This window comes from Gadus chalcogrammus, chromosome 19 (genome assembly GCF_026213295.1).
Source record: "Gadus chalcogrammus isolate NIFS_2021 chromosome 19, NIFS_Gcha_1.0, whole genome shotgun sequence".
In the NCBI taxonomy this organism is placed as follows: Eukaryota; Metazoa; Chordata; class Actinopteri; order Gadiformes; family Gadidae; genus Gadus; species Gadus chalcogrammus.
This window is the reverse complement of record NC_079430.1, coordinates 11,980,092-12,001,636: the sequence shown is the minus strand read 5'-3', so window position 1 is coordinate 12,001,636 and position 21,545 is coordinate 11,980,092. Positions and strand designations below refer to the sequence as shown.

The window sequence follows — 21,545 nt, the reverse complement described above, 5'->3', positions numbered from 1 at the left end:
TACATTATGTATAGTGGAGATGCTTATATTTGACAAGGAATAAAATCGATTAAAAAAAAAGTCTAATCCAAGCGACCCAAGCAATGTATTCATTAATCCTGTCATCATGTAATTTATGGGAAACAAATCATCACCATACTTCAACTGTTTAGTTTAATTTAAATTATTTTATTTTACAATTTTAACACAGTAGATCAATTTACATTCCGTTTTTTTTTAGTTTCTAGCTTATTCAATCTTGCTCCTGTTCAAACACTCCCAGTATGTCTGGTTTCTTGGCCAGTTGACGTGCCGTGGTGCCCGACGCATCCTCAGAGTCCCCGAGGCCCAGCTGTAGAAGGGTCCTGGCCGCGTCCGCATGCTGACCAATGGAGGCCATGTGCAGAGCTGGTGGTCGAACAGACAAGAAGTGGGAGAGTGTGTTTATTGTGGTCACTAAATAGGGTGTCCTTGTGTAGCTGTTGCTGGCTCCAGTGTGTACACTATAACACTTTACCTTTGTGGTTGAACTGGTGTGTGTGTGTGTGTGTGTGTGTGTGGTGTGTGTGTGGTGTGTTGTGTGTGTGTGTGTGTGGTGGTGTGTGTGTGTGTGTGGTGGGGTGTGTGGTGGGGGTGTGTGGGGTGTGCGTGCGTGTGCGGTTTCGGAATTGTAAGCTGACTATGTTTTATTTTATAAAACGGATCAGAGGTTCTTCATCTTTTCGGGGCTAAGGCACACCACGATCCCAACCAGATATGCAAGCTTCCCCAACTGGAAGATGCAGGGAAGATTTATGAAAAATGCACATAAACCCCTTATTGCCATGTTAATTTCCCTGGAGATAGTAAGGAAGAGGAATTGCATTATTGGCCAAAAATATGCATTAAAATGGATCAAGAACTTTCATCAAGTGTAACAATTAACAAGATTTTAAAATCTTACAAGGACAAGGAAAAATGGGACTACTTTAAATACATCTTTCGCTAGCTCACTATCGCTGCGGTAACCTATGAAAGGAATTTGAATTGAATTAAATTAGCTAAGTCACCTACACCTAAACTGTTCTCAAGGCACACCAGTCTTAGAACCACTAAAAATCCATGTAGGATTTTTAGTGGTTCCATGTCCAAGCAGTTCTTCTTTAAACCAGCAGTCTAGAGGAACAAGTGCTCACATGACAAGTACCTGACAGGGTTGTTAACAGACCGTGGTTGTAAAGTGAAGTACTCAAGTGACTCAGCTCTATTCAATTCTATTCACAGTGATGTTATTCATTTGTCCATTGAACAGTGGTAGATCATGGTCATGGTGGAACAGTGAACTTAGTATTTTCTCTACTACCGCTTCTCCCCTTCTTGTCCTTCACATGTAAATCTGCTCCAAGAGACAGCAGTGTTGCTATGGTACCGGTGTGTCCTTCCTGAAAATGAACACAAAGGATATCTCTAATGAAAGGAGAATACATGTTATTTGCAGTCTGCAGGTCTCATTTGTTTAAAATTCCAATCTGGTTTCAAGTAATCTGATTAAAGGCTGAATTGCTAATGATTTTTAGAATTGAGTGCGTTGAGATCAGGACAGAGGCAAAATAAGTGATCATACAATTAGGGATGAAACTTGAGGTCATAAAATAGTCAATTTATAATATTTACTTAAGATACTGTTATGTTTTTCATTTTATTCTGCCCTCCAGATCTTTGAATCTAATGTGAAGAAAATCGCTGTAAACAACAGTTTAGCACGTCAAAGTAACACCTACTGATACATTTAACTGAAAACAAAAAAGCATGAAAACAAGGCTTTTCAGGCTGACCTTAGCAGCATAATGCAGAGCAGTAAGCTGTAGACCAGTAGCTGTCTGGTTCACGTCAACCTTGAGTTCCTTCACAAGGAACTCTAGTGCCTCCTCTTGGCCAGTTACTGCAACTTGATGTATGGACTGACACCCCAGTTTATCAGATGCGGTCGGAGATGCCTTATCACATACATAAATACGTACACACACACACACACACACACACACACACACACACACACACACACACACACACACACACACACACACACACACACACACACACACACACACACACACACACTTTTAGAACCTTATTTCTACTACAAAATAAATGTAATTTGTCTAATAAATCCCACTTTAGATTAATATATAAAGTCTGATGGCAGAAAAGCTCAAACTGGGTGAACTAGGTGTTTCACTTTATTTCGCTTCATTTTGGTTAGACCAATCATGTGGCTGTTTCCCGAAGCCCAAAATGAGTGAACCCAAACATTAAGCTGTAAACTGTGAAAAAGTTTCATCCCTTGCGCAAATGACTTCTTCTGCAGTAAAATATCAATGAAAAAAGGAAGCAAAAAAACTCAGAGGGAGTACTGCTATAACGTATTAGGAATGCTGGATAAGAGTCTACAATGTTATGTACCCCATGTATCTCGAGAAGCATTTTTCCCACGGCTATGTGTCCGTTCCGAACCGCGTCCATGAAAGGTGTGACCCCACAGCTGTCTGCACTCTCTGAAATATAGCCACATCTGGAAGAAGCCCATCAGGTTTTCATTATAAAAATTATAATCACACATAATAGCTTATTATAATGTAATAGTAAAAACAAATATGTATGTTTACCAGTTTCTATATGAGCCAAGCTAGCAAACAAATATGGGTAAATCACTAAAGTTCTATTCCATTTTACACATTCTAGCAAGTGGATTAATTTGCAATGTTTCAAGCACTTGTGGTGCATTTTAACAAAAAAAAATGCCCTCAGTGGGGGCAAACCAATCGGGGAAAGGCCTACCTCTGTAGCAATATGTTTACAACCTCCTCACAACCATGCATAGCTGTGAAACAATCAGAAAAGACAGAATTAAAACATAATTATGCACAACAGAGGCCGGGTCGCTGTCTTAGTGTAAAGAACTAGATTTGTTTGTGACTCAAGTGCTTTGGAGGTCAATTGTAAAGTTGCTTTTAAATGGTTTGCAGTTAAAACCCATATGGGTTTAGTAGACACTTCAAACGTGTTGCTTCAAATTAAACAGTAATATGTAATTTTACAATATACATGTGTTTTGCCCAACATAACATCGTTCCAGTTAATTGCTCAGCGACCTATGCTCATTATACCTACCAGATATACTTTACCTGCAGTGTGCAGCGGTGTCCTGAGAATCTTGCTCTCGGTTTTCCACACACAAGGAGCAACCTGTAGGAGGTGCTGCACGACCAGTGGATCTCCCTCTCTACATGCGATGTGGAAACAGTTCCAACCATCTTTATTTTTTAAAAAGGGGTCCGCTCCGTGTGAAAGTAGCTCTTGGATGACCTCGGGGCTTCGGCGAGTACACGCCATCATAAGAGGGGTCCTGAAAAATCAAATAATATTTGTGATCGGTTTAACGTAACACGTAAACAAAAATTCCTTCGAGCCGGATTTGAACCAGCGACCTAAGGATTTCAGCTGTTAGCCACTACAGTCCTCCGCTCTACCAACTGAGCTATCGAAGGTGGTGAATTCCTGCATCGATGCATCCAATTTTATAATAAAACAAGTGTGCAATCCAATATTTCCAACAAAATAGTAGTCAACCTATTTTTTGACTCACCAGTCTGCCTTTTTTAAACAATCGACTTTGGCCCCGTTATTAAGCAAATACACCACACAGGCTATTTGACTCATGGACGCAGCCTCGTGCAACGGTCTTTTATAATCGCTGTTGTACACTTCTATATCCATTCCGATTTCATTGATTAGGAATTCCATCACTTGCAAATGTCCGTGGCGGGCGGCATAGTGCAGTAAGGTATCTCCAGAACTCCCGAAGTGTTTCCCGTTGACAGCGAGTGCGGCATCGCTGGATGCTAGTTGTTGTTTGAGTGCAGATAGTTGTCCCTCCTGTGTAAGCTTTACCAAAACGCTCCATGCGTTTTCTTTCATATCTACTATAGAACTCGTGCTTCAATCGCACATAAAGTTTTTACTTCAGTATTTTGTGTATCTCTTGTAGCTGTTGGTTTTAATCATGCCGTCTGACAGAACATCGCTGACTGTGGGACAAATATTCGATGGCCGATCATACGCCTACAATAGAATGAACTCTCAGATATGATATATTAATTGTTAAATAAAAAAGGCTTTGGTGGTTTCGTAACTGATCTTGGTCTATAAAGTGTTTAAATTGTATCCGTGCTTGATCACTATTCATTCTTTAAGATTGATTAAAATACAAAATATAGCCTATGGGCGAAACTCTTGTCGGCCCTTTCGTAGGCGCAGCGTTATGGGGATTGTAGTTCATATAATATTTTTCGTTTGGGCATCTGAAGGTTTGATAACTTACAAACAAATGAAAATCGCAATGTTTATGTTATTAGATGCTATGCAGCCTCATTCGTTGCACATATATGAATGTTTTAGTCAAACATCTACATTACAATTTTTTTTTGGGGGGGTGGGCTACTCAATATGTAGGAAATGGTCAGGGAACCTCATGCAATCACACGCAAGTTGTGAACACAGAACCTTATACTCTCGCAAGATATAATGCCCAGTTCTGGAGGATGAGTCACATCTGGAAACAAGGCCATATTCTTGCAGAGAGGGTGGGAGAGGGGGGAGGTGGAGACGTCGAGGGAGAGAGAAGGAGAGGTGGAGAGAGAGAGAGAGGAGAGAGAACAGAAAAAGGCAGACTCATTGTTTTATGTTTTATGGGGTTTTCACTTAACCGAATGGGGTTAACAGTTATTGAAATGAGGCGAATTGGCTGGCACATTTCTCAGCGGTAAGTTATTTTTAAATGAAAATGCTTGACATTGAGAATTGTTTTAATCAGACATCAAGGGAGTATATAGTTGGTTATTTTTTCTAAGTGAATTGTTCTTAATAATGATCTAGTTGATAGACATGGCCGATTTAGTAGGCAATTATTTCAGCAGTTTGGCTTTAAAATAACTACCAAAGTACGACCATATTTGGGTTTGATTGGTGAAGTAGACTGTGTTGTCAGTAGGCCTAGTTAACTGAAATGCGTAAGCTTACTTTAGGCCAGCACAATGTTTGCATAATTTTGATATTCAAATGTTGTTATTTTCTCAGTAAAATATGTAGAATGCAATCAATGATTGCATTCTACATAATGAACAGAAATGTAAAGCAGGCCTATATCTAACATTACACAAATGTTATTTGTAACGTGCACATCTCCTCTTTGGGAAAAGGACGTCGTGTGTCGTTGTCCCGTGTTGTGGAAAAATGCCAAACAAAAAAACCCTCTTGCTCACTCATAGTGAATTGCCCAATTCTTGGGTATGTGTGACTGACGTTGCTTTACCAACGCTGTGCTTAAAATCAGGACAATGTTTTTTTGGAATCAAAGTAATCAATCCTTAGTTACGACGCAACAGCTTTTTGGAAGCTGATCGTGTGAGAAATCGACAAAAGTATGTATGCAGATTCACAAAGTGGGACAAGTCGCGCTAACAAAAAGCATTGAGAACTGGACCAAAGCTGTGTTTCATTGATTTTTCATGATGATTTTTGTGTTTCCTTTTCATTGTCAGACTTTCAAATTATTTTCTTTTGTGCCATAGCAGAATCAATCATCTGCTAAAGCAAATTATAATGATAATGTAACATTTTACATATAGTTAAATTAAATGTAATTCAGTTTCAAGGTTCCCAAGTTTATGGGTATGCATAGGGCAGCCTGCTAGCCCTATTAAACACATTCCCAACGTGTCCATAGGCTACATATGCTATAGGGGACCAGAGTGGAAAGGAAACTCCCCAAAGAAGGCGTTGGTAAGACTTAAACACCAACATTAAACCACCATCCAATAACAATTAGAATCACGTTTTTTAGGGTAGATTGTCTTGAGGCAGACACTGAACAAGACTCAGCAATCCCAACCACATGGGCAGTAAACAGTTGTCTGGTGCTGGTGGCGGTGAATGATGAGTTCATCCACTCACGTCGCTGGTCTTGTTATAGAATTACTCTCCATTGCTGTTTCCAACCTCATCATTTTATTGTCCATGTTTTACTTCTCTTCTTAATTGTGAACAGAATTACTAACTGTATTGGTATGGAGGTTGGCCAGAACACGGCCAGAAAACACAGCTGTTTTCTTTGCCTAACATCTGTTTTGAGTATAGCCGTATCCTTGGATACACATCATATAAGCAATGCCAAAGGACAGTCAATTTATAATTGACTATTTACAGATATTTTTGGCCTTGTTTCTTAGTTCGATTTTACTTGCTTTCATGCTTTCTTTCTTTCTTATCTACATTATTTCTATCTTGTTTCCTCTCCAACTCTGTGTTCAGATGGTCCCGGTAGACAACATGAAATATGCCTCTTCTGAGAAAAGGTGAGCAAAAACGGGTTGAACAAAATACTTCAACCTCTGCCCATGTGGCATGGGACTACATATTGTATTGATATATTGGAATTATCTTCAAAGCAAGTAGGTGGCTTTGGTTCAAACCCACAAAGCCTCGAGGACAACATGAAGCGGAAATTTACTATTTACCTTTCCAGCGTATTTCCTCTTAAACAGACACATTCCCACCACAAATATTATGACAGCAATGACCTGGACATTCTCTGGTCCCGGTATTGAAAACCCCATCCTGCAGTTCTCTACACATCTTCCCTGTTTTTTCTGGGAAACATATCATATTACGGTTGTAAATAGTTGTTGTTGAGGACGTCTGGAGGAGCCATCATGGTAAAGAACCCTAAACACATCATGTGGGAGTGTTCTACCAAAGCTTGGAAAACATCCAATGCCTCCCTCGCTCCACATGTGCATGTGTGCCTTCACGTGCACCGATTCGGGTGCACAAGGGAAACAGGAGATGTGTTTCAGATGCGGCTTCAGCCTCGTGTGTGTTGGTTTTATGCATGTATTCGTATGTTTCTCAGGTAGTGCAGAGGGGCATGCATAAGCAGACAACATGTGGATGCATGTTTGCATATTGTTAACAATTGTCAATAGCCATTTCCATATGTGTTTTTGCATGATATGGTGTTTTCGTGAGTACTTTTACCAAGTGTTTGTGTGTATCTGGACTGTGGGTGTGTGCGCTTATGTGTGTGTGTCTGTCTGTGTATGTGCAGTCAACAGCTGTTGCTGACCTATTTCCGGGTACTCCACCAGAAAGGGGAGCAGTTAGTTGGTTTCATCAAGGTTGTAGCACGGATTAGAGAGGGAATTCATGTCTCTTTGCCATGACCTCATAGGCAACTGGCAAAAACAAAAGCGCAGCATTGCATCTAAACAGTGACGGATGGAAAAGATTATGCAACGTGTGTATCTTTTTGTATCAGTCCCCAGACATTGAGGAGACCTGTGTGATCTTTGTTCTTAAAGCAACAATTCAATGTTTTTTTACAGAGTGTGATGACTCATGCAACGTGATGGGTATATACCTATACATACACCAAAACAATATCTTTCTAAAAGGCCTTTTTTTAGCTTATGGCACTTGATTTCATTTAATTTTTCTTTCTTTATTTCTTGTTTTAATTGTATTTTGTTTTTAATTTGTCCTATTTCTGTCTCCTTTTTCTGTATTTCTTTCCTTTATTTGATATGCATTTCTAAATTTTTCCTGTAAAATCGGACCAGCACAAAATAACCTGGTTGGTTTTTCTAAGATGCTATATAAATAAATGTTCCTTTATGTCCAACCCATGCTCTTGCGATCGGTATAATGGTTTGAGGTTGTCTTTTCTCTGTTTCCTTTAGTGAACCGTGCTCTCCTTACGCTTCTGGTGGTCATGGTGTGTGTCCTGCTCCACAGCAAGCTGTGGGGGGCTCCACCACCGCACCCACAGACAGGTAAACCCCCACCCGGGGAAAAGTTCTGATAGGCCTGCACCCCCACTCAAGCTGAGCTATCCTAGCCTTGGGCTAATTACTGATCCGTGTGAAAGCCCCAAAATAGTTTAAAAATAGTGTCCCCTGTTTCAGAATTAAGCCCTGGAGGGATGTTCTAAAAACAATGTCAACAATATTATGGTTCTTCACTTCCTTTTTAAGTGTATAATGTATTCATTGTGTAATTCTCTTGTAGAACATAAGGACAACAGCAAAAATGATATTCCTGTGGTTATATGCGCGTCCGAAAATCGAATGGGCGCAGCCATGGCGACCATCAACAGTGTCCATAGCAACACAGATGCCAGTCTGATCTTCTTCATCGTCACTCTTGAAGGAGCAATCCAACTGACACGGTTTGTCCTCCTGTTTAACATATATGTTGCTTTCCTCCTATCTAATAGTGGTGTTTAGTTCATTCATTGATCAGGGCTTGGTTTGTATCGTGATCTATTAATCGATCTAAATGTTTTCCCGAGAAGGTTTTTTTAATGCCTGATTAATATGTGTACATAAACTAGCAAAAGAAGATGCGTTAAAGCTAAGGTATATGTATATCAAATTGTGTTATTATTTTCCCAAAGAACTATTCCTTTATTCTATTGTGACACAATCCCAGTTGTGGTCGTAGGTTCCAAGTACAACCATAGTCTTTCTTTACCCTGCGTGTGTAACTTGAGAGTGAGCAAGCTTGCTCTCATTCTGATAAAATGTGTGTTGTGTTGTCTCCTCCCAAACCCACCAAACTCTGGGCTAGAACCCGAGTCCTTTTTCCTGCCCCCTCAGGCCGGCGATTCAGCCAGCATGACTTTTGGAAAAGGCTGAAATTCCTATAGTCAAGCGGGCGTGTTTTCCTTTTTTTTCTTCGTCATAAGTGCCACTTTAGTAAATGATAGACCCGTTTTAATTATATATTGCTCCTTTTTATTTCCCACAGGCAGTACATAGAGCGCAGCGCGTTAAAGGGGATTAAGTACAAGATCCTGGAGTTCAACCCCAAGGTTCTGAGCGGGAAGGTGAAGCCGGACTCATCGCGACCGGACCTCCTGCACCCGGTGAGCCCTGAACCTTATTTATCTGTGTTTTTTACCTTTATTTGTATACGTTATCTTTATTTGTCATACATTGATTTTTTACCTTTCTTATATACTTAAATGTGTTGTTGTGAATCGCTGGATCGTCTGGATGATCATCTGATTCTGATTCTGAAACCCTGCGGCTTGGCCCTGTTCACCACATGATAGACACAACTTTGTGTTGACATAATGGGAAGATAATTCTACATGGGGCCTTCTTCACTTAATGACTGAAAGCCCTGCAGTCAACCCATTATAATTGTCTGCTTACTTTGCAGCTTAATTTTGTGCGCTTTTATCTACCCCTGCTGGACATTAACTACAACAAACTGATATACCTGGACGATGATGTCATTGTGCAAGGTAAGTCATTTGTGTGTGTGTGTGTGTGTGTGTGTGTGTGTGTGTGTGTGTGTGTGTGTGTGTGTGTGTGTGTGTGAGGTGTGTGTGTGTGGTGTGTGGTGTGTGGTGTGTGGTGTGTGTTGTGTGTGTGTGTGTGTGTGTGTGTGTGTGTGTGTTGAATGGATTGGCTGATAGTTTGTGTATCCCCTTCGATAGCTCAGTTGGTAGAGCGGAGGACTGTAGAGATAAGACTGTAATCCTTAGGTCGCTGGTTCAACTCCGGCTCGAAGGACATTTTGGCTGCTGTAGGGTTTTCCTTAATATTTCATTGTATTCCCTATTCGGATCCTATCTTGACTCTTGATATCTAACATAATGAATAATAACGTCTAGTATTTCATACACTCTTTTTGGATATTTTTCACAGTCTTAGTTGGCTGCATCGTCATCAAACATTTACACAAAAGAGTCCTATAGAATTCTATGTAATTTATAAACGTTATAAAGTTTTTATGATATGAGAACACAGTGATGTAAGTAAGGGATAACAACCAAAGCTCCTCTCGTCAGGCGACATCAAGGACCTGTTCAGCATCCGACTGCAGCCAGGCCATGCCGCTGCCTTCGCCAGTGACTGTGACCTGCCCCCCACCCACGAGATGGTGCGCAGTGTGGGTATGCAGGTGAGTGCTGGTCGTCCCCTGCTTGTTTGAAGTGGAACCAAAGCCCAACCCCAGGCAGGGGATTGGTTTAACTTTGCATTAAGTGATTGTCACTCTAGGTCAAACCCATGCTATTGCATCCGTCCCCTCGTATGAGGGTGGCTGTCGTTACTGCTGATTCAGCACCGACGCGGCACACCTTTCCTCTGCTTAGTGAAACTGAATTGGGGGAGTGATTACAGGGAAGCCGGCAGCCCTGCTGCCCCAGAATGATCGATACCTGAAAACAAATGAAGGGCGAGGTCAGCGGGTTAAAGTTTAACCATAGCTAGTGGAACCGCCGCAACAGCACCCCCTATAGTGAAACCCTGGGTATTGCCTCTTTTTGACTGGATTAAAACAAGTGCGAGTGCGGTCTCCCTTTGATTTCAAAAAAAGGGAGACTGTGTCTTGAATAATTTTAAATAGAGACACAACACAGTTTTCTCATGTTCTGATTATTTTTCCCCCTCCCCCTACTCTGAGCATTTTTTACAACAGCTATATAGACTGATAGACAGGTAACAGCTATGAAATGAGAAAAACTATATATGTGCTTCAAATGTATCTCCTAGACGACCTACATGGGTTTCCTGGACTACAGAAAGAAGCAAGTGAGAGACCTAGGCATCAACCCCAGAGATTGCACCTTCAACCCTGGGGTCTTTGTGGCAGATATGCAGGAGTGGAAGAAACAGAAGATCACCAAACAGCTGGAGAAATGGATGGAGGAGAACGTCAAGTGAGTATTCCCATGTACTCAAGCGGAGACAATTTTGTTTTGCACTTGCCAAACTCAACTTTGGACTCTCATAAAGACAATGCACATGGAATCTTATTTAAAAAGTTTTCCAAAAAGTATCCCATTAGTTTTTTTTACATCTGCACTTGATCAAAATAAATGAAACATGCAAAGACGTCTGAGAATCACACGTCTATGGGTTGTACTCACCAACCTCAACTTTGAGATGACTTTGGTGAGTCGATACCTCATCTATCCTGGTCTCTCTCTTCCCTTCCAAAAAGCACCCTAATATTTGTAGAAGGAGAATCAAATGATCATATAGTTTTTACGTAGCAAAACATACTGATCAGATTGGACCTGACATGGCCGTTTGATTTGGGGCATAACGTTTTGGTTGAATAAGTCCCCCTCCTTCTCGCAAACTAGGAAGAACCTCTACAGCAGCTCCATCGCGGGGGGCGTGGCCACCCCACCCATGCTGATCGTCTTCCACAACAAGTACACCACCATCGACCCGTCCTGGAACGTCCGGCATCTAGGTGAGAGGGTTACCATGCCGACGACATGCGGTTGACGCATTTAAGACAACTTATGACTTCAAGGCTTAGAATATAATTATTTTTTATGCAATTATTACTGCTTGTTTTCAATGTAATTGATGCAATTTTTACTGTTTGTTGTCAAATATGTCGTATGTCGCCTTGGAGAGAGGCATCTGCCAAATGAAATTAAAGTTAAGAAAAAAAGTAATATGATTTGATTTTCAAGAAGAACAAGCAACCGTGTTCAGATTCAGAACGTAGATAACCCTAAGATTTAACTTGATCGTACCAAATGGCCCATTGCAGGCTTTATATGACAGGAAGGGAAACATTAAACCATATGAAATGTATGTGTTTCAGGCCCTCATTTTGAAAAGCCCTTTATCAATAGTGATTGATTTCAATTGTTGCTTTGAAGTAGAATCACCCTTTTTGTTGCCCAACTAGGATGGAGTCCTAGCTCAAGCTACCCCAGCTATGTCCTCGACAAAGCCAACCTGCTGCACTGGAACGGCCTCTACAAACCGTGGAAATACCCCAGTGTCCACCTCGACGTGTGGGAGAAGTGGTTTATCCCTGACCCTACAGGAAACTTCTTCTTGCTGCGACCCGACAGCGACAGCTGAAGACTGAAGGCTGTTACCCATTTTGGTTCAAATGTGGGTGTTGGAATGCTGTAATCCCTAGTGAGCAATGAAGAGGCTGACCGGTGGACAACAAAAACAGTCAGTCAGGAAACATTGCACGATGCAAACTTGAGGGAATGTGACTGATGAGTGTATTAAGAAATAAGTGCCTTGTTCAGAGTGTAAGCAAGACAGCAATATATATTATATACATTTCCAAAGAACGTAGGAAATCGTTGATAACACTCGATCGTTATTGAGGATTTCAGCAAGATTCATTGAATCCTCATATCTGGAAAATTGATGACAGAAGCTGAATCAAGACATCAATTTCGATTCATGTGAAAATTAAATACTGTTGGTGGTTTCTATTTGTTTGTTTGCAGAGATATTTGAAATATTTCCAACAGCAAGGTCACTTTCCCTTAATCACTCTGCGATTGATACATGCTGATGTCGTGGCAAATATGCGCATATGTTCTCAGGAAGGTAATTCGAGTAGGAAAGAACCCACACAAGACCAAGATGATTCCTTACAAACACATTTAATGGCTCTCATGAAAGGAAGCGCAACGCTCCATAACTGCTCAGTTAAATATTAACAAATTTACAGTCATGTTGAATGCAAAAAGAAACAACACAGATGAACCCTACTAAAGAAGTGCCTTAATATATTAATCCCTGAACTAGCCCCCCCCCCCGATCCCTGATCCTCCACACCCTGACCAGGTCAGTCCGGCTCCTCTCACAGCTCTATCTTCGTACTCTGGGAACAGAAACAAACAGAAAGAGTTTTAACATATACCCCCAAAGGAAACGGTCACACCACTGGTGAAGGTTGTGCAGATATAACAGTGTACAGTTTGACCATGTTGAAAAAATAAATACCTGATCCACTTCTTCCTCTTCATCTTTAATTTCCTCCACGTCCTTCTCCGCACCCTCCTCTTCCTCAGCTTGCTCCTCTTCAGGCTCCTCCTCCACCTCCTCTTCAACCTGGCCACAGAAAAACAATCATTTATACATCATTTTTAATAAATCTTATGAGGCTGGGAGTCACACAGATTGGTAAACGGTTAAAAATGTTGAGGTATGAGGTTAGAGATGGTTCAGTTTAGGAAAGGGTTCCCTGATTATAATCATGGTACAAAGCCATAAGGGAAACCACTGCAGAAAAGGCCCACATAGTCCTGGGCTACGGCTGGGTCAATGACACTTCATCAGTACTAAGTATACACATTTGACCTGCGTACCTTTTCGTCCACGTCCACGTTCATGCTGAGACGCAGCATGCGCTCGATCCTGTCCCCGTAGGCCTTGGTGTCGGCCAGCTGGAAGCCCGAGCGCAGCGTGGCCGTCTCGAACAGCACCACCGCCAGGTCAGAGGACGTCTGGTCGTCTGGGGCGCTCTGGGCCAAGCACAGGTCAAGAGGTCAATAGGTCAATAAAGCAAGATGGCGTTTGTGTTGATGCCGTACAGTTGAAGTGATGGAACTCTTGTGGGATCCAAATCGTAAAAAAAAAGAAGCTTAATAATTATATTACAACCTCAGAGAAATATGAAAGAATTGGTATAAATTATACTGTTTGTGAATTACTATGGAGGAATTTAACTTACCGCTACTCTCTTGAGCATTTCCTTGATGAGAGGGTGTTTGGGGTTGATTTCTAGAGTCTTCTTCTGGTTTGCATGGTAGCTGAAAAGATGAGAAGAAAGTGGTGTCAGATATCCCCGCATTGATATACGATTAGATCGGTACCGACTTGATGCCTTCGCAATATCTACAATATTTTAATAATTTGTTTTATTTAATTTGGTAAACTACAGTGAAATAAATCCTTTTTCATTGTTATATTTGTATAGTTTAGGGTTTCTAATAAATATTAGAAACCCCCATTTCTAATAAATAAATAAGAAACTAAATGAAGAAGTAATTGAGCCTTAGTTCAGCTCATTTCCCAGGAGTGGGAGCTCACTTGGTGGAGATGTCTTTGCCTGTCTGGTAGGCCTGGGACTTCATGATGCGCTCCATGTTTCCTGACCAGCCGTACTGACTGGCCACCAGGGCACAGGGAGACCGGGTCAGTCGCTGGGACAGCACCGCCTTCTCAATCTGCAGGGGGAAACACATTCCCAAAAGAAAATCAAAACCACAAAACAAGTCAGCTTTTGTCTCATAAATGGGGAACAGATGCAATTTCCATGCAATAAAATGGAAAACACATTCAGATTTTGGTCATACTTGGAGCAATTGAAATGTTCGTCGTTATTGTAATTATGTCATCACTTTTGCTGGAGATTGGATGAGACTTTGCAAGAAAATAGAGACAGAGTTCAAAAATAATATAATAATGAATCAATAATCTGGTCATTCAAATCTTGATTGTTATGGGCCTCATTCACCTAGCGGGCATTGTGGCTCTAAAGTTAAACGCTGAGTGGGGGAGTGGCAAAATGGCCACCAGGTGAATAAGGCCCATGAAGAACAGAGACATGATCTCACCATGTCCTTAAGAGCCTTCTCCTTCATCCAGGTGGTGAGAGGCTCGTACTCCTTCTCCAGCGTCTCCCGCGTCTCCTTGGCCTTCTCGCTCTCATCGAACTTCACGCCCTCCTTGGCCACGTTCTGGAAGCGTTTGCCGTCGAACTCGGGCAGAGCCTGGACACAGTACTCGTCCACGGGCTCCGTCAGGTACACCACCTCGTAGCCCTTCTTCAGCAGCCGCTCCACGAACGGAGACGCCTCCGCCTGGACACCGCGAACAAGAACAGTTTAAGAGAGGTGCTGTCGGAGAGGTTTAGGAGCGGCGATTTGAGGGTATGTTGTTAGAAAGATCGGCCACAGCCATCTGTCAGCTGTTAGGGAGTTGAGGTTTTGCTATGAAGTCTCACTTTGTTCTGTGAAGAGTCACCGGAACTAATTTGTATTGTTCTCACAGATGCTCTTCATAAAGTAACATAGAGAAATGTTTAAAGAAAGATTTCAGAGATTATTTCCCAAAACCCTGGGAGAACATGAACATGAATAGACAAACTTGGGTCTCCATAGTTCAAATGACCCTTTCAATCTATATATTATAGTTAAAGAATGCACAACACAAATTACCTATAAGTAATCCCTACAAATGGAAGTTGATCACGTTCAGAAAGCTGTGTGCCATCGGAAGTCCTTTCTGCGATCGCTAACTACCTACGCTAACCACCTCACTAACTACCAGGATACGGCAGTTATCTCACCTCCTTCTTGCTGGTGCCGGACATGAAGTAGATCTTGTCCTGCTTCTCCTTCATGCGCTCCACATACTCCTCCAGGCTGGTGAGACCCTCACTGTGGGAGCTCTGGAAGCGCAGCAGCTTGGCGAGCCGGGTGCGGTTGGAGTGGTCCTCGATCACGCCCAGCTTGATGTTGGTGCCGAACTCCTTCCAGAACTTTTCGTTGTAATGTTCCTCCGCGATCTTCTTGATCATGTCCAGCGTCTTGCGCACCAGCTTCTTGCGAATGACCTGGGAGTGGGCCGCAAGGGAACGTTTATTTGATCATGATTTCCCCAACTACACACTAAACAACACAATACATCGGATGATTTCCGTTCCATTCCAATCCAAACATTCGGTGTTTCTCTATTTCACACAAAAAAGGGGAATAAAATCACGCATGATTATCAAAAGGCTTTCCTTTGCTTCGTCTCACCACTCACTCAACCCCAAAACAAACGTTGAAGCTCATAATGTGTGGCGAAAATCATAATTTCACGTTGTGGCAAAGACCTGCATAAAGAAAAAACAAAAAAATAGAGGGAGCTGCTCACCTTCAGCAGCTTGTGTTGCTGGAGTGTTTCTCTCGACACGTTCAACGGAAGGTCGTCAGAGTCCACCTGATTGAGAGAAGGTTAAATAAATATTACAGAGTACTCAAAAGGGGGGAAGTAAATACTCAGATACGGCATCTACAAAGAAGCTATTTATACATCAACGTTGAAAAGATAACCCTTATTCTACTCACCACACCCCTAACGAAGTTCAGATACTTGGGCATCATGTCATGGAAGTCGTCTGTGATGAACACACGGCGGACAAACAGCTACAAAAAAAAACACAACACGACATCACTTAGGGAAGGGGAAACCCTGCAATGACTCATTGAACCGTCAAGAGCCCCACATAGCCAGACCTCGACAGGAAGCTGACCGAGTTCCTGGCCAGCCTCAGTATAAACCCCGCCCACTGTCGGGGGGACACAGGCGAGAAGTCCGGGGCAGCGTACCTTGATGAAGTCGTTCTTCTTGGTGCCGTACTCGTCGAACAGGCCTCGCGGGGCGGTGGCCGGCACAAAGAGGATGGACTTGAAGGTGACCTCGCCCTCCGCCGTGAAGTGGATGTGTCCCAGGGGCTCCTCCGTGTCCTGGCCACAGATTAGAGGGGAGGTTTAGGAACATGTGGTGCATTTTGAACACAGATTAAATGTAAGATAGGTGCATGCTAGGGGTCTAGGAAGAGGCGAGGGGGTCTTGAGAGGCGGGTGGGAGTCAAGGGGGAGATAAGGGGGGTCTTTGGAGCGGGGGGGGGGATGAGAGAGAGGTGAGGAGGGCTCACCCTAGAGAAGGTCTTGTAGAAGGCCTTGTACTCATCCTCCTCCACCTCCTTGGCCTGTCTCTGCCAGATGGGCTTGATGTCGTTCATCAGCTCCCAGTCCCACACCGTCTTCTCCACCTGACACCCAATAAACAAATTATCAAATAATTAAACACATTTTTTATCTGGTCATTCCGTGGCCAAATTCCGTGTAATATTTTGACCAACTGACCAACCGACTACCTGTATATAGACATATTTTCTGTAGTTATACTTGCTGTTATGCCAACCGTGTTTCCCTGTCTGGGATTGATGTATGCATTATCTTATATGCAAATAATTGTTTTACAAAAATGTCTGCCTACCTTCTTGGTCTTGGGCTTGTCTTTGTCCTCCTCCTCTTCCTCCACATCCACTTCATCCTCCTCCACATCTCCCTCCTTCGTCTCCTCGGCTTCGGCCTCCTCATCGATCGGCTCCTCAATCGTCTCGGTCTGAACAGGAATGCGGAACAATTACACCCAACCGTCGACTTATGCTTGCCATCTTCTCATGGACACTGACATGAATACAGTGGCCCGGTGAAATACCGCGGGATGTGTTATAAACATGTGTAAGAGGTAGACACGTAGACAATTTCCGCCTAGCGGCCATCTTGGTTAAACACTTGCTTTAAATAGCAGCTAGCAAGTACAGCTAACATGGCCACTAGGGGAATGAGGCCCGTGGCTGGGGATGGGGTTGGCCTCACCTTGCTGCTCCACACGTAGATGGGGAAGTTGATGAACTGAGAGTACTTCCTCACAAGGTTCTTGATGGTCTCCAGCTCCAGGAAGTCTGACGCCTCCTCTTTCATCACCAGCCTGGGAGGAGCCCAAAAAAAGCAGTGTTAGCAATTCATGTGCAATAATTCTGGTGGTTGTTATATGTATCCCATTATTTCATACATGGTGCTTAAATGCTAGCAAGTGTCGCACCAACTAGTAAGCTGGTGCGACATTGTTAACAACCGCACAAACGACTCCTGCACGTCACGAACATGCATGCCGACGATATGAAGGTTGGCGCCGGATTGTTGTCGTCTTTCAAATTGGTCGTCGTGACAACTCACGTGATGGTGGTGCCCCGGCCCAGCGTGTTTCCGCGGGGGTCCTCCACGATGGAGAACTCGTTGGAGTCCGACTCCCAGATGTGCTGCGTGCCGTTGTTGCTCTTGGACGTCACGATCACCTTGTCCGCCACCAGGAAGGCCGAGTAGAAGCCCACGCCAAACTGGCCAATCAGCTCGGAGGAGGACTGGTCCTCCCCCTGCGACTCGGTCATCTGGGTGAGGAACTCGCTGGTGCCCGACTTGGCGATGGTGCCCAGGTTCCTCACCAGGTCCTCCTTGGTCATGCCCACGCCCGTGTCGGTGATGTGGAGCAGGTTGTTGGCTTTGTCCGCCTGGGTGGGAGCACAGCAGGGACTTCTGTTAACTCTGTGAGAATGCATGAGACATGGCGGCCGCGTTCAGCCCAGTGATTGGGCTATCCATGTTTAGTGAAAACTGGGGATCAGGTAAAGTAAGGTAGGGAAGATGAAAGAAGACTGACAATGCCCTATTTTTTACAGAATTTTGCCACAAATTTCTAGGGTAGAGGTAAGATTGCAGTAATTGTTTTGGGGAATGGAAAGGTTGATGCTTGGAATCATTGTTGGTAATACTGATTTCAGTCATTAGTCTTCATGAGACCACACAGACAAAGAAGCGGTTGAAGTGACTGCAGCCTTCAGCCTCAAAGAATAACATCCATGCTGGGATGCAGCTGGACTATTTGCAATGCAAATATAAGAAATCGTCCAACCCACAAACACACTCTCCCAGCTGATCTCACGACAGGCTAAAAGCCCTCGTCGGTCTCCTCTGACACGGGTTCCAGTGACGCCATGTAAAGCAGGAGGTCGACAAATGAACACATGAATGATTCAATGAGAGTTTAACCGGGGCGACCCACCTTGATCTTCACAGTCAGCTCTTCCATGTCTCCCAGCGCCGCGTCGTCCGTCAGCGACATCAGCCGGATCTTATCCAGGGCGTCCGAGGCGTTCGAGATGAGTTCTCTCAGGAAGATCTAGAGTGCACGGCGCCACATATGTACATCCATTAAAAAACGAGAAGTGGTCGACTTCATACGCCCGAGCATTTCAACCGATGTTGTGACATAGTGGGTGCACAGTTTGTGATTTTGCATTTCGGAACTAATGGTTGATTTGTTATCTTTACGCTCAGCTGAGATTTCATGTTGCCATGAACTAATGTAATGGACATTTTTTGACGTGCCCATAACCGATTGAATCGAGATATTAAAGGTTTATAATAACTGTTTATAATAACGCAAAAATAAGCATAACGTGTTTACGGAGCAAGCGGACAATACAAATTATGTTTGTCTATCCTAAAGAAGGGAAAACTGAGTCTTCAGAGCTAATCTATTTTAGCACTAGTGTTGGTGTGTTGGAGAGTTGTGTGGAGGGAGGCCGCCCACCTCCTTGTTCTTGTACAGAGAGTTGATGATCAGCTTCATCATCCGGTTCACCTCCGCCTGGAAAGCGTGCTTCTCCGACTTCTCCCGGATCTCTTTGATCTGCGCAGCGTTCAGCCCGTCCAGCTGGATCGCCTCCTCCTCCCTTTCATTCAAAACATGTTTTTATTTAAACATTTTTAATCATTTTTCCAAAGTAAATTTGAATCTTTTTGTAACTACTTAACAGTAAGATTTGGATCAGCAAGCGAGTCACCTGTGAGTTTGTCACATCAATTGCATGTGCAAGAGGTTAAAGAGCGGACTTGCTTATCTTATATCAATTATTTGCATTGGTAATTGTTTTTGATAACGCGATATTCGACCTACTGATTATTCGTCTTCAGCCACCAACGGTTTTACATCTCAGTGGGGGATTTACAATACACTTACACTCAAATGGAGATAACTTTGCCAAGGTCAGGCCTAATCTACAAACAATTGCCAAGCACTTCAACAGGTATTTACACAAACCCATTGTGAACTATAGCTTCCATCAATGGAAGGATGGTGGTTTCATGTAATTCTGTTTTAACTCCTAAACAACTTTGGCTTTCCAGATAATACAATTCATTACATTTATAAACCTCTCTCTCTCTCTCTCTCTCTCTCTCTCTCTCTCCTCTCTCTCCTCTCCTCTCTCTCCTCTCTCTCTCACACGCACACACACATCTCTCTCTCTCTCTCTCTCTCTCTCTCTCTCTCTCTCTCTCTCTCTCTCACACACACTCTCTCTGCTTCTCTCACACACTCTCTCTGCTTCTCTCCCCCTCTCTCTATCCCCCTCTCTCTCTCTCACTCTCTCTCTCTGCTTCTCTCCCACCCCCCCCCTCTCTCTCTCTTCTCTCTCTCTCTCCTCTCTCTCTCTCTCTCTCTCTCTCTCTCTCTCTCTCTCCTCCTCTCTCTCTCTCTCTCTCTCTCTCTCACATGCATCCCATTCAGTGTGCGTGGTGTTTAGTAAGTTTCCATAGCAGGGAGCACCAACCTGTGGACCACCTCATCGTCTGTCCTCGACGCGTCTCTGCTCTTCCCAAGGTCCTCGTCAACAGCCCCATCGATATCCAGATCATCCTCAGCCCTGACGGCGGCTTGGGAGTAGAAAACACAGGTCAGTTAACTCATCAATGTTCATACAGCAGCGCTCTCTCTTTTTCTGTTGGTTTCGGTTGATAGGACATAGAAATAACAGTAATTTTTTGAACAGTAGATACAGCATCAGTGGGGATTTTATAATTAATTTAAGAAATGCACTTATTACGCAGCCCTTAATGATACACAACACAGCCCTTAATGCATAATAAGATACAGAACACTCCATCGATATTGAAATATTAGAAAAACGCTCATTTATCTGCTTAATGTACCCTCATGTTGTGTTATATAGCATCTCTGACTGACAGCATCCCCGCCGGCCAATTATCCTTAGGATGTTGCCGGAAATATACCTGAATAAATAATGAATATACTTACTGAACGCAAGAAGAGCAAAGATCAACCCCGCTATCCAAAACCGTCCCATTCCGGCGGCGATATAAACTCAGTGTTCTCGTATTGTTGATAGATATACAAACCATCTGCGTGCCTTCTAAAATGAGCGGCACAAACTTATCCACCTCTCCTTTATCACACTTCATATTTGCCTACCTGGAGGCTGGGGTTCGCCCTGCTCGACCAATTACTGCTCACCACGCACAACATTTGACCAATGGTAGAGCACTTCGTCAGGGTGATCCTCCAATGGTGACGTTACATGCCAGTTCAACGCACCCAATTCGTGGCTATACTCTATTGGCCGATAAACACGGTAAACACTGTTTAGCAAGTGCAACTTTTCCAATTTTTTCGTAATGACATTGTCAAAGACGGACAATGACACAGATTTAGGACTAAGGACATTCACACAGATTCGTATATTGGCCTAACAATGTACCTCGGGCTATTGAAGATCCACTTAAATACAAATGTATTGCCTCTAGGCTCTCCCTGAAGGCATAGACACACGTAATTAGGCTTATTGAAATTGTATAGGGCCCACCTCTAGAATGATCCAATGAATAACAACTGAAAGAAGTGTGTGTGTGTGTGTGTGTGTGTGTGTGTGTGTGTGTGTGTGTGTGTGTGTGTGTGTGTGTGTTGTGGTGTGTGTGTGTGTGTGTGTGCGTGCGTGCGTGCGTGCGTGCGTGCGTGCGTGCGTGCGTGCGTGCGTGCGTGTGTGCGTGTGTGCGTGCGTGTGTGTGTGTGTGTGTGTGTGCGTGTGTGTGTGTGTGTGTGTGTGTCTTTCAGTTGCAAAAACACTTTTCTTTAAGAAATATCCATCTCATTTGATTTGCGATCAAATCTATGACTCAAACATTAAATTAAGACAGCATGATGTCATCTTGCACTGCTGTTCATTTTATTCTCAAGTCCCCCAACTTCTTGTTGGTTTATATCCTGGTTGATTTGTTTTAACTTACAGCCTGTGTATATTGATCACCAGTAGCCCACTGGGTG

General features: G+C 43.2%; 3 protein-coding genes and 2 non-coding genes across 7 annotated transcripts; 2 read left to right on the top strand and 3 right to left on the bottom strand.

The window, feature by feature from the left end:
- Nucleotides 1-170: 170 nt before the first annotated feature.
- Nucleotides 171-4,058, bottom strand: ankrd16 (ankyrin repeat domain 16). The gene is made up of 7 exons (XM_056578502.1): nt 3,605-4,058; nt 3,144-3,364; nt 2,797-2,839; nt 2,422-2,530; nt 1,794-1,955; nt 1,322-1,400; nt 171-387 (listed from the first exon to the last, which is right to left on the bottom strand). The coding sequence occupies exons 1-7, from the start codon at nt 3,934-3,936 to the stop codon at nt 233-235; spliced, it is 1,101 nt and encodes a 366-aa protein (XP_056434477.1). The 5' UTR covers nt 3,937-4,058; the 3' UTR covers nt 171-232.
- trnay-gua (transfer RNA tyrosine (anticodon GUA)) lies at nt 3,419-3,506 on the bottom strand. The gene is given in 2 exon segments: nt 3,419-3,454; nt 3,470-3,506. It is a non-coding gene; the product is annotated as a tRNA-Tyr (tRNA).
- Nucleotides 4,059-4,642: 584 nt separating the features above from the next.
- On the top strand, nt 4,643-12,982 carry glt8d2 (glycosyltransferase 8 domain containing 2). 3 transcript variants are annotated; one of them, XM_056577948.1, is made up of 11 exons: nt 4,643-4,780; nt 5,744-5,799; nt 6,328-6,371; nt 7,755-7,847; nt 8,083-8,242; nt 8,824-8,941; nt 9,241-9,325; nt 9,875-9,987; nt 10,581-10,747; nt 11,177-11,289; nt 11,740-12,981. In XM_056577948.1, the coding sequence occupies exons 3-11, from the start codon at nt 6,353-6,355 to the stop codon at nt 11,916-11,918; spliced, it is 1,047 nt and encodes a 348-aa protein (XP_056433923.1). In that variant the 5' UTR covers nt 4,643-4,780; nt 5,744-5,799; nt 6,328-6,352; the 3' UTR covers nt 11,919-12,981. The 3 variants fall into 3 exon arrangements, with proteins under 3 accessions (XP_056433923.1, XP_056433925.1, XP_056433924.1); XM_056577949.1 differs by lacking the exon at nt 4,643-4,780 and adding an exon at nt 4,797-5,438; XM_056577950.1 differs by lacking the exon at nt 5,744-5,799 and having other exon boundaries at nt 11,740-12,982.
- On the top strand, nt 9,511-9,596 carry trnay-gua (transfer RNA tyrosine (anticodon GUA)). The gene is given in 2 exon segments: nt 9,511-9,547; nt 9,561-9,596. It is a non-coding gene; the product is annotated as a tRNA-Tyr (tRNA).
- Nucleotides 12,422-20,672, bottom strand: LOC130372148 (endoplasmin-like). Its single transcript, XM_056577944.1, has 18 exons — nt 20,523-20,672; nt 20,038-20,140; nt 19,017-19,158; nt 18,486-18,602; nt 17,603-17,934; nt 17,243-17,354; nt 16,857-16,985; nt 16,513-16,629; nt 16,184-16,321; nt 15,923-16,000; nt 15,729-15,794; nt 15,157-15,423; nt 14,423-14,668; nt 13,896-14,032; nt 13,537-13,615; nt 13,172-13,327; nt 12,807-12,914; nt 12,422-12,684 (listed from the first exon to the last, which is right to left on the bottom strand). Exons 1-18 carry the CDS (start codon nt 20,569-20,571, stop codon nt 12,664-12,666), a joined length of 2,397 nt encoding a protein of 798 aa, XP_056433919.1. The 5' UTR covers nt 20,572-20,672; the 3' UTR covers nt 12,422-12,663.
- Between the last annotated feature and the right edge of the window lie 873 nt (nt 20,673-21,545).

Bases quoted from the DNA above. Each gene is read 5' to 3' on its own strand.
- glt8d2 (XM_056577950.1), top strand. The intron at 7,848-8,082 runs GTAAACCCCCAC...ATTCTCTTGTAG, and splicing joins ACCACCGCACCCACAGACAG to AACATAAGGACAACAGCAAA. The intron at 8,942-9,240 runs GTGAGCCCTGAA...CTTACTTTGCAG, and splicing joins GACCGGACCTCCTGCACCCG to CTTAATTTTGTGCGCTTTTA.
- ankrd16 (XM_056578502.1), bottom strand. From the start codon at position 3,936: ATGAAAGAAAACGCATGGAGCGTTTTGGTAAAGCTTACACAGGAGGGA. The intron at 2,531-2,796 runs GTAGGCCTTTCC...GGCTTCTTCCAG, and splicing joins GTAAACATATTGCTACAGAG to ATGTGGCTATATTTCAGAGA. The intron at 1,401-1,793 runs GTCAGCCTGAAA...GTTCATTTTCAG, and splicing joins CTCTGCATTATGCTGCTAAG to GAAGGACACACCGGTACCAT.
- LOC130372148 (XM_056577944.1), bottom strand. From the start codon at position 20,571: ATGGGACGGTTTTGGATAGCGGGGTTGATCTTTGCTCTTCTTGCGTTC. The intron at 19,159-20,037 runs GTTGGTGCTCCC...TTTGAATGAAAG, and splicing joins GACGATGAGGTGGTCCACAG to GGAGGAGGAGGCGATCCAGC. The intron at 16,986-17,242 runs GTGAGGCCAACC...ATTCCTGTTCAG, and splicing joins TCTACGTGTGGAGCAGCAAG to ACCGAGACGATTGAGGAGCC.